A 12,450-nucleotide genomic window follows, 5' to 3' on the forward strand; every position below is an offset into this window, starting at 1 on the left:
CCAGATCTGGAGAATAGATGAGAATCTTGAGGACTTGAGAATAGAACACAGCCAGGAACACTTCTGGTAATGCTGCAGCAGATACCGCAGGGCTGCGGCCTTGTGACACAGGAACAGCAGCAACACACAACCGATCCCCCTGAAGGTGGGAGACAAGACTGAGGCAGAGAGGAAGTCACATGGCATTCCCCAGCCAAAGCTCGATGACCATTGGGGTTACCATGGAAGCAGGGGCAGTTACGTGACATCCAGCCATTGCATCATCACACCATTAGGCATATAGGACTAAATATACATGAGAAGTACTATACTTGAACACTGGCGGGCGACATAATACCATTAGGCACTGATACCTGAATATGCATACAAGAAATGAATGGAACAGCAGACCTGAATACTGAGAGGGGTGACACAATACACACAGTTTGCAGTGAACAGCACTGGCCATAATAAAGGTGCAGAGATAAAGTGACAAATAACTGCTCTGTTCTGGGACACTGCAACAGGAGTGTGAGGAGTCAGAGAGCCGGAGGTTGGTGGGGCTCAGGCCTGTGTCTGTCCAAAGGGCGAGTATAAGCATACCTCCCAACTTTTGCTCAGAGGATAAGAGGGACAGTTATGGCAATGTGCTACGCCCCCCCCCCATAGCCACGCCCCTCATACTCTCCCTCAGCAGTGACCATATAGCGGTGGATGAGGCTGTACACCTTTTGTACCGCCCTTCTTAGTACCCCCTTAGTATGCCCTTTAGTACCCTCTTAGTATGCCTCTTAGTACCCCCTTAGTATGCCCTTTAGTATGCCCCTTAGTATGCCCTTAGTACCCCCTTAGCATGCCCCTTCGTACCCCCTTAGTATCTTCTTAGTATGCCCCTTAGTACCTTCTTAGTACCCCCTTAGTATGCCCTTTAGTACCCCCTTAGTATGCCCCTTCGTACCCCCTTAGTACCTTCTTAGTATGCCCCTTAGTACCCCCTTAGTACCTTCTTAGTATGCCCCTTAGTACCCCCTTAGTATGCCCTTTAGTACCCCCTTAGTATGCTCCTTAGTACCTTCTTAGTACCCCCTTAGTATGCCCTTTAGTACCTTCTTAGTACCCCCTTAGTATGCCCCTTAGTATATCCCTTAGTACCTTCTTAGTACCCCCTTAGTATGCCCCTTAGCTCCTTCTTAGTACCCCCTTAGTATGCCCCTTAGTATATCCCTTAGTACCTTCTTAGTACCCCCTTAGTATGCCCCTTAGCTCCTTCTTAGTACCCCCTTAGTATGCCCCTTAGTACCCCCTTAGTATGCCCCTTAGTATATCCCTTAGTACCCCCTTAGTATGCCCCTTAGTATATCCCTTAGTACCCCCTTATTATGCCTCTCTCAATCTCGTGGAGCTTCTGGTGCAGGCTTGCATAGTTGCCAACAGTATGACCCGGTAAGCCCCGCCCCCGGCACCCACTAACTAACCAGCAGACTACACAGGGCCAGATGAGGAGAGACGCCATCGACAAGTGGAAATATGGTAAGAGACTGACCCATTATACTTACCATATTTTCTGTTGTCCATGGCGTCTCTCCTCCTCTGGCCCTGTGTACTCTGCTGATTAGTTAGCGCTGCGGTGGGTGCCGGGGGCGGGTCTTACCGAGACAGGGGCGGGGCTCCACGGTGCCTGCACTCTTCTCACATCATCTGTGCCAATCGGGAGAGGAGTGCGGGCGCCGCTGGGTTGGAAGAGGAAGCCTGCACCAGAAGCCTGTGCATCACCTCCTTGGCTTCCTCAGCGTCGGGAGCGGCGTCAGGGGGGGCATACACCCGGCCAGTAGGTGTCGCTGTGAGTGCTCATTAGGAGCGCTTACAGTGTAAGGGTTGCAGCTGCCGGTGCGAATGCCGGGGCCCGGCCAGTGTGGGAGACAGCGGGACACATGGGGACTGTTCCGAGACAGCGGGACATGACCTCAAAACCGGGACTATCCCGCTGGATCCGGGACGGTTGGGAGGTATGATATAAGTAATGGGGTCAATACAAGTATTGTTCCTCCTAGTAGAGACAGAGATCACTTATCAGGAACCCGTTCACTCCAACAGTTATGTGCCTACCTTCTGTGCAATCTATCCTTCTTGAATGACTAGGACACTTACCGTGCCTTATTTCCCAATACTTTTACTTTCTAACAGATCCCCTTATTCCCAAGCTCCATAACACATGGTGACAGAGCGGGGGCCTCCTCCTCCACAGCTAACTGCAGAGCGTTACACCAAGCATGTACACATTCCATGGAGAAAGTATAACAGGGAGGAACACAGACAAAATGGACTCTCAACTCCGCACCCCTGTGTGACTTTTCTCGTGTTTAAGAAAAGCCGATTTCACTGTAAAACGTTTTCCACATTCTGAACATGAAAATGTCATCTTCCCTGTGTGAGTTCTTTGATGTCTGACAAGATGTGATTTCCGAATAAAACATTTCCCACACTCTGAACATGAAAATGGCTTCTCCCCTGTGTGAGACATTTGATGTCTGATAAGATGTGGTTTCTGAGTAAAACATTTCCCACATTCTAGACATGAGAATGGCTTCTCCCCTGTGTGACTTCTGTGATGTTCAACAAGCCCTGATTTGCGTTTAAACAATTTCTCACACTCTGAACATGAAAACGTTCTTTCCCCTGTATGAGTTCTCATATGTTGAACAAGCTCTGATTTGCGTATAAAACATTTCTCACACTCTGAACATGAAAATGGCTTCTCCCCTGTATGAGTCCTTATATGTTCAACAAGCTTTGATTTGCATATAAAACATTTCTCACATTCTGAACATAAAAACGGCTTCTCCCCTGTATGAGTCCTCATATGTATAATAAGGCTTGGTCTGCTTTTAAAACATTTCTCACACTCTGAACATGAAAATGGCTTCTCCCCTGTGTGAGTTCTCAAATGTATAACAAGCTTTGATTTGCTTTTAAAACATTTCTCACACTCTGAACATGAAAATGGCTTCTCCCCTGTGTGAGTTCTCAAATGTATAACAAGGTTTGATTTACATTTAAAACATTTCTCACATTCTGAACATGAAAATTTCTTCTCCCCTGTACGAGTTCTCTTATGTCTAACAATGGACTGTTCTTCATATGTATCTTGTGTGATCTGACCATCTGCTGTAATATCTGGAGATATCTGATGTCCCTCTGATCTCCGGGTACACTCAGCTGCCAAGAAGAATCACATCTTATTATTATTATTATTTTGGTGTAATATAACATTACAGTGTCCCGGACATTATAAGAATGTATGACATGTTACAGATGGTAAAAGTCCGGACTGGTCTGGGCCTGACCCCCCAGTCTCTAGATATATCTGAGAGAAGCGCCTGGCTTTGTGCTTCTCTCCCTGCTGCAATCTGTGTATCTCTGCATGGTACAGGCTCCAATGTAAATCTATGGTGTTCAGGAGCCGATCCTGCACCGTGCCCGGTGGGTGCTGGTTACTATCTGCAGCCGACACCAGACGATAATCATCAGAGATCGCTCCAAAGCCGATCATCTCAGGCTGATTTCTATAGTCGCTTCCAGTGCTGAGATATAAGCCTGTTACTACTGAGGTTCCAGTGCCCAGGGGGTGTTCCCCAGCAAGGCCAATACCGCTACACACTGTACCCTGTGTTTATAATACTGCCACATACTGTACCCTCTGTGTATAATACTGCCACATACTGTACACTGTGTATAATACTGCCACATACTGTACCCTGTGTGTATAATACCGCCACATACTGTACCCTCTGTGTATAATACTGCCATATACTGTACCCTATGTGTATAATACCGCCACATACTGTACCCTCTGTGTATAATACCGCCACACACTGTACCCTCTGTGTATAATACTGCCATATACTGTACCCTCTGTGTATAATACTGCCACATACTGTACCCTGTGTGTATAATACTGCCATATACTGTACCCTGTGTGTATAATACTGCCACACACTGTACCCTCTGTGTATAATACTGCCATATACTGTACCCTCTGTGTATAATACTGCCACACACTGTACCCTCTGTGTATAATACTGCCATATACTGTACCCTCTGTGTATAATACTGCCACATACTGTACCCTCTGTGTGTAATACCACCATATACTGTACCCTCTGTGTATAATACTGGGACATACTGTACCCTATGTGTATAATACTGCCACATACTGTACCCTCTGTGTATAATACTGCCATATACTGTACCCTGTGTGTATAATACCACCACATACTGTACCCTCTGTGTATAATACTGCCACATACTGTACTCTCTGTGTATATAATACTGCCACACACTGTACCCTCTGTGTATAATACTGCCATACACTGTACCCTCTGTGTATAATACTGCCACATACTGTACCCTCTGTGTATAATACTGCCATACACTGTACCCTCTGTGTATAATACTGCCACATACTGTACCTTCTGTGTATAATACTGCCACACACTGTACCCTCTGTATATAATACTTCCACATACTGTACCCTTTGTGTATAATACTGCCACACCTTGTACCCTCTGTGTACAATACTGCCACACACTGTACCCTCTGTGTATAATACTGCCACATACTGTACCCTCTGTGTATAATACTGCCACATACTGTACCCTCTGTGTATAATACTGTCACATACTGTACCCTCTGTGTATAATACTGCCATATACTGTCCCCTCTGTGTATAATACTGTCACATACTGTACCCTCTGTGTATAATACTGCCATATACTGTACCCTCTGTGTATAATACTGCCACACCTTGTACCCTCTGTGTACAATACTGCCACACACTGTACCCTCTCTGTATAATACTGCCACATACTGTACCCTCTGTGTATAATACTGCAACATACTGTACCCTAGAACATAATACAGAGAGGAGGTGTGTATATAGTCCTGTCTATTACCTGCTGATGGGAGGGGCTGCTGATCCTCCAGCATCACATCCTTGTACTGATCCTTGTGTCCTTCTACATACTCCCACTCCTCCATGGAGAAATAGACCGCCACGTCCTGACACCTTATAGGAACCTGACACACACAATGATCACACAGTCATCCCCCCCACCCCTCCAGTGGTGTTACTGTATAATGTCCCAGCATTCCCAGCAGCCACAGTCTCACCTCTCCACTCAGCAGCTCCACCATCTTGTTGGTGACTTCTAGGATCTTCTCTTCCTCCATTTCCTCATGTATCAGGGGCCCCGGGATTGGGCTCAGGGTTCTTCCCCATCCTTCACACCCAGGGGCCCCACAGCGCCCACTAGAGGACTTCTTCACTACTGTGTAATCCTGTGTATGGAGAGACACATTACTATCACTCCATCCATTCCCAGAATCCATCACCTCTCCAGTCCTATCCATCTGTTATTCCATAGATAAGAATGATGTCATGATGACATCACTCCCAGAATCCCTCACCTCTCCAGTCCTATCCATCTGTTATTCCATAGATAAGAATGATGTCATGATGACATCACTCCCAGAATCCCTCACCTCCCCAGTCCTATCCATCTGTTATTCCATAGATAAGAATGATGTCATGATGACATCACTCCCAGAATCCCTCACCTCCCCAGTCCTATCCATCTGTTATTCCATAGATAAGAATGATGTCATGATGACATCACTCCCAGAATCCCTCACCTCCCCAGTCCTATCCATCTGTTATTCCATAGATAAGAATGATGTCATGATGACATCACTCCCAGAATCCCTCACCTCCCCAGTCCTATCCATCTGTTATTCCATAGATAAGAATGATGTCATGATGACATCACTCCCAGAATCCCTCACCTCTCCAGTCCTATCCATCTGTTATTCCATAGATAAGAATGATGTCATGATGACATCACTCCCAGAATCCCTCACCTCTCCAGTCAGCAGCTCCATCATCTTGTTGGTGAGTTGTAGGATCTTCCGCTCATTGAATCTTTCTCCCCTCCGGCCATTTCCATCTGTTATTAGAGGAATAAGATGGATGTTATGTGGTTGATGACAATGACAGATCACTAGATTGCAGAATCAGGCTTCACCTTTACCAGTTGTCTTTCCTGGGTCCTAACAATGGCAAATACTACTCTGATACCCCCAGGACTTATTTTAGGGCAGAACAGTGGAACCAATCATGAGCCTCACAGAAAAGTACAGTGGTACCTCGGTTGTCGATCGCTTTGGATGTTGAGCTGCTTAGTTTTCTAAAGTTTTTCCCCCTGATGTGGCGCTCGGTATTTGACCTTGTCCAGCAGGTACCACCTAGTGCCACCCCATATTGTGTCCCCATGTAGCTCCGGGGCCAAACGAGAGCTCCAGCACGTGACGTCAACAGGGGAACCATGCAAGATGGCCGGCCGTAGCGTCTCCACGCTCTTGCCCCGCTTCTGCTGTGAATGGTGCATAGTGCAGCATGTGGGGTACCCCCAGAGGTCTTATGTCGGCGGGACAGCCGGTCACTTGCCAGATGGTGACGTGTGACTCAGTGTCAGTGTGGTCAGTGTCCTGCCGGGTTACTCCCGGGTCCCTTGGGATAGTGTAGTCACGGATGGCCAGAGGGGTGTAATGACCCTCACGGATAGTAGGATCCGCCACCCACAGAAAGGGGAGAATGTCCCAAGGTTGCGGTGTGTGTGCTCTGTCGGTGGTGGAAAATAAGCACAGAGTAGTATGTGGGGGGTGGGTGGGATCAGGTGGGGTAGTATGTGGGAGGGATGAGGGTCAGGTGGGGTAGTGTGTGTGGGGGGGTATCAGGTAGGGTAGTATGTGGGAGGGATTAGGGTCAGGTGGGGTAGTGTGTGTGGGGGGGTATCAGGTAGGGTAGTATGTGGGAGGGATGAGGGTCAGGTGGGGTAGTGTGTGTGGGGGGTATCAGGTAGGGTAGTATGTGGGAGGGATGAGGGTCAGGTGGGGTAGTGTGTGTGGGGGGTATCAGGTAGGGTAGTATGTGGGAGGGATTAGGGTCAGGTGGGGTAGTGTGTGTGTGGGGGGAGGGATCAGGTGGGGTAGTGTGTGTGTGTTGGAATGGCGGTCAGGTTAATTGCAGGCAGGTGGGGAACTTCATTACTATGGTGGATACCACAGGCACATTATTACTACATAGGGGGCACAGCAGAAGGGACATTATTACTTTACAGGGGGCACAGCAGAAGGGACATTATTACTACATAGGGGGCACAGCAGAAGGTACATTATTACTATATAGGGGGCACAGCAGAAAGGACATTATTACTATACAGGGGGCACAGCAGAAGGTACATTATTACTATATAGGGGGTACAGCAGAAGGGACATTATTACTACATAGGGGGCACAGCAGAAGGGACATTATTACTATATGGGGGCACAGCAGAAGGGACATTATTACTATATAGGGGGCACAGCAGAATGGACATTATTACTATACAGGGTGCACAGAAAGAGACAATATTACTATATGGGGGCACAGCATTCGCATCATTACTATGGTTGGGGCTTAGATTGTGTATGCATTAGGCTGGCACACCCTCTCTGTCCCTCCTCCCCGCCCTCCTCATCATTAGGAATGCTCCAGGCAGATTGCCTCTTATTCCCCACCTGTGTCAGCCCAGCACATGGGCTGGATTGTTAAGGCACCTGTGCAATGTTCAGCATGGAGAAAATGTTCCAGGGGCATTCCTAATGATGAAGAGAGTGGGGAGGAAGGACGGAGGGGTGGTGCAAAGTTAAGTCACAGATAATAATAATAATGCATCTATTTGTATAGCGCACACAGATTGCGCAGCACTTTATATAGTTATGCCAATTATTGCTCCCTGTCCCAATTAGGGCTCACAATCTAAATTCGCCTATCTGTATGTTTTGGGTGTGTGAGGGAACCGGAGTACCCGGAGGAAACCCACACAAACACGGAGAGAACATACAAACTTTGCAGATGTTGCCCTTGGAGGGATTTGTACCCCAGGACCCCAGCGCTGCAAGGCTACAGTGATAACCACTGAGGCACCATGCTGCCCCAGATACTCCCCTTGGGCACGGGGCTGCAAGTTTAAAAGTTGTTTTTTAGGACAATAACTGCATCACCTGCCGAACGGACCCCAGGACAGATATGGATCAAAAGCAGCTATCTGAAGTGGTTTGGGGGGGACAGATTGTGGGTACAGAGTCGCTTTAATACTATATGGGCATTATTACTATATGGGGGCACAGCAGGGACATTATTACTACATGGGAACAGCAGGAGGCATTATTACTATATGGGGACACAGCAGGAGGCTTTATTACTATATGGGGACACAGCAGGAGGCTTTATTACTATATGGGGCACAGCAGGAGGCATTATTACTATATGGGGGCACAGCAGGAGGCATTATTACTATATGGGGGCAAGGGCAGGGGACATTATTACTATATGGGGGCCTATCAGGGGACATTATTACTATATGGAGGCACAGCAGGAGGCATTTTTACTATGGGGGTGCACAGCAGGAGACATTATTACTATATAGGGGACACATCAGGAGACATTTTTACTATGGGGGTGTACAGCAGGGGGTATTATTACTACACTTAACTACCTACTCACTGACACCAGGCAGTGGAATTACTTCTGTATGGGAGCCTATAGGTGGGAAAAGGGAAGGAAGTTGTTGTAAAAGTGCAGAGCCTAAGGGCCCTATTCCACAGTAACGATAATCGGCCGGATCGGCCCCATTTGGACCGATTCGGACGATTATCGTTCGGTGAAATAGAGAGAACGATCAGCCGATGATCGTGTCATCTGCTGATCGTTCATTTAGAGCCAGACCTAAAATCATCGTTCCCCCATCGCGCATCGCTACGGTTGAATAGCGGTGCGCGGCGGGCGACCGACAATTTGAGGAGGAGAAGCAGCAGTAATACATTACCTGTCCGGGCTTCTTCTCCTCCGCTCCGTCTTCGTCCCCGGGTCCTGTGCTGTCAAACGTCAGAATGGCCGGTCAGCTGACGGAGCGCTCAGCCAATCACAGGCCGGGACCGCCGCGGCCTATGATTGGCTGAGCGCTCTGTCAGCTGACCGGCCATTCTGAAGTTAGAGAGCGCCGGACCCAGGGACGAAGACGGAGCGCAGGAGAAGAAGCCCGGACAGGTAATGTATGCTGCTGCAAGGACATCGGTAACGATGTCCTTGCAGCCCTCGCTCAACGATCATCGGGCCGTGTAATAGGCCCAGTAAACGAGCGGCGATCTAGCAGATCGCCGCTCGTTTACATCATTGATCTGGCTCTCCTCGGCCCGTGGAATAGGGCCCTAAGATGTTTGTCTGGCAGGTTCTGAGGAGATGAATTGCAGCTGGAAGAAATCATCATGGTGGTCTGGGCCAGATGGAGAAGAAAAGGGAAAGACAACATCTCAGATCAAAGAAGACGTCTCCTGTGAGTCACTGAATGAGGTTTTTGCATTTTGCAGAGTGTTATCTGGTAGGAGTTCCCTGAGGTAGAAAAGGTTGCGAAACAATGGCCTAGAGCAGCGGTTCCCAACCGGGGTGCTGCGGCACACTGGGTTGATGGGAGAATCCGCCAGGGGTGCCACGGGATCCCGGTGGAAATTGTCACACAGCTTCCACCTGTATACTTACCACTGTGATGTTCACTGGGTGAGCGGGCGGAACATTCAATTGAGCAGAATGTAGGAGCAGGACCTGTCAGCGTCCTGCTCCTACATTCAATCCCATAGGCTGCCGTGTCATGTCTTCATCCTATGGGACACTGTAATGTGACCTCTCCAGCAGGCGTGATGATCATCATGCCTTCTGGAGGCTCCATCCCTGCGGCTCGCAAGATGGAGCCCGAAGAGAAAGGAGAGCTGCTCCATGCAGCCACATAACCCGGATTAGGTGAGTAGGTGTTTTTTTATTGGTGCACAGCAGGTGGGGGCACAGCTTGGGGGACATTATTACTAGGGGCAGAGCGGGCAGGGGGGCATTTATACTGAGGGGGACATTACTTCTACAGTCAGAGCAGGGAGGGGGCATTTATACTGAGGGTAAAAGTGTGGGGGACATTATTATGATGAAAGGCACACTAGGGGGTATATTATTACTATATGGGGGCACAGCATGGGGCATTATTATTATGATAGGCACAGAATGGGCATTATTACTATATTGAGTACACAGCATGGGGTGTTATTACTGTGGAGGGATCAGCAGTGGAGGCATTATTACTATATAGAGGGCACATTAGGAGGCATTATTATTATGTGGGAGCATAGTAGGGGGATATTTTAGTATAGGAGGCACAGCATGGGCATTATTACTATATGGAGGGCCCATTGGGGGCATTATTACTATGTGGGGGAACATCAGGGGGGGTAATTAGTATAGGGGGCACATCAGGTGGCATTATTATTGTGTGGAGTCTATAGGAGGGAGAAAGAGAAGCAAGTTGCTAGAAATGTACGGTGCCTAAGATGTCTGGCAGGTTCTGAAGAGATGAATTGTAGCTGGAAGTAATCGTCCCGGTGGTCTGGGCCAGATGGAGAGGAAAAGGGAAAGTAATGTCTCGGATCAAAGAAGACGTCACCTGTGAGTCACTGAATGGCGGTTTTTATATTGTGTAGAACATTATTTAGTAGGGGTGCCCCGAACCAAATTTTATTTCTAAGGGATGTCCCGAGGTGGAGAAGTTTGAGAAGCACTGGAGTACAGTATGGGTATGGTGCAGTACTGTACCTGTAGTTGGTGAGGAGGGTACAGTACGGTACAGTATGGGTATGGTGCAGTACTGTATGTGTAGTTGGTGAGGAGGGTCCAGTACGGTACAGTATGGGTATGGTGCAGTACTGTATGTGTAGTTGGTGAGGAGGGTCCAGTACGGTACAGTATGGGTATGGTGCAGTACTGTATGTGTAGTTGGTTAGGAGGGTACAGTATGGTACAGTATGGGTATGGTGCAGTATTGTATGTGTAGTTGGTGAGGAGGGTACAGTACGGTACAGTATGGGTATGGTGCAGTACTGTATGTATAGTTGGTGAGGAGGGTACAGTACGGTACAGTATGGGTATGGTACAGTACTGTATGTGTAGTTGGTGAGGAGGGTACAGTACGGTACAGTATGGGTATGGTGCAGTACTGTATGTGTAGTTGGTGAGGAGGGCACAGTACGGTACAGTATGGGTATGGTGCAGTACTGTATGTGTAGTTGGTGAGGAGGGTACAGTACGGTACAGTATGGGTATGGTGCAGTACTGTATGTGTAGTTGGTGAGGAGGGTACAGTACGGTACAGTATGGGTATGGTGCAGTACTGTATCTGTAGTTGGTGAGGAGGGTACAGTACGGTACAGTATGGGTATGGTGCAGTACTGTATGTGTAGTTGGTGAGGAGGGTACAGTACGGTACAGTATGGGTATGGTGCAGTACTGTATGTGTAGTTGGTGAGGAGGGTACAGTACGGTACAGTATGGGTATGGTGCAGTACTGTATGTGTAGTTGGTGAGGAGGGTACAGTACGGTACAGTATGGGTATGGTGCAGTACTGTATGTGTAGTTGGTGAGGAGGGTACAGTACGGTACAGTATGGGTATGGTGCAGTACTGTATGTGTAGTTGGTGAGGAGGGTACAGTACGGTACAGTATGGGTTACATATTGCTGGTTCTTTCTTCTAGATTGTATACAGTGATTAGTACAGAAGATCCCTCCTCTTCTCTTCTCCCTCATCACCAGTCACTGATGGTTTGTTGAACATTTCTTGTTTATTATATCCTGTTCTGCATAGTACTGTGCTGTATATTGTATTTTATTGTATTGATTAATCTGGACACTTTTCTATGCAAATATGAGTGGTGTTTGCTAATTATTTAGGTGCGGGAACCAATTAAACACATTTACATTATTTCCTATGGGAAAACACTGCCTGGTTCTCAGACTGCCCTCCAGAACCAATGACGTCCGAGAACCGAGGTACCACTGTAATACAAGCGCCCCCCAATGTCAGGAGCAAATAGCAACTACAAGGAAGTAATCCTGCTGGGAGTTGTAGTCCTGTCTGATGGCTCAGATATAGTACAAACAGCAAAGACAGAACAAGACAACAGAGACTGAAAGAGACGTCTGACTATAACAAGACCGAAACCTCAGCAACCAGAACAGAGCAATACATCAGAAGAAGCAACTGCTCCGACCAACCTGAGAGCGACTGCACAGGGTCCTCCGGCATCACATCCTTGTACTGATCCTTGTGTCCTTCTACATACTCCCACTCCTCCATGGAGAAATAGACCGCCACGTCCTGACACCTTATAGGAACCTGACACACACAATGATCACACAGTCATCCCCCCCACCCCTCCAGTGGTGTTACTGTATAATGTCCCAGCATTCCCAGCAGCCACAGTCTCACCTCTCCACTCAGCAGCTCCACCATCTTGTTGGTGACTTCTAGGATCTTCTCTTCCTCCATTTCCTCATGTA

General features: G+C 47.9%; 1 protein-coding gene across 1 annotated transcript; it reads right to left on the reverse strand.

Annotated features, from left to right (window-relative positions):
• Nucleotides 1–1,638: 1,638 nt before the first annotated feature.
• LOC138786658 (oocyte zinc finger protein XlCOF22-like) lies at nucleotides 1,639–12,247 on the reverse strand. Its single transcript, XM_069963634.1, has 2 exons — nucleotides 12,166–12,247; nucleotides 1,639–3,195 (listed from the first exon to the last, which is right to left on the reverse strand). The coding sequence occupies exons 1-2, from the start codon at nucleotides 12,245–12,247 to the stop codon at nucleotides 2,306–2,308; spliced, it is 972 nt and encodes a 323-aa protein (XP_069819735.1). The 3' UTR covers nucleotides 1,639–2,305.
• Nucleotides 12,248–12,450: the final 203 nt, after the last annotated feature.

The sequence above is a fragment of the Dendropsophus ebraccatus genome, chromosome 3 (genome assembly GCF_027789765.1).
Source record: "Dendropsophus ebraccatus isolate aDenEbr1 chromosome 3, aDenEbr1.pat, whole genome shotgun sequence".
NCBI classification, from domain to species: Eukaryota; Metazoa; Chordata; class Amphibia; order Anura; family Hylidae; genus Dendropsophus; species Dendropsophus ebraccatus.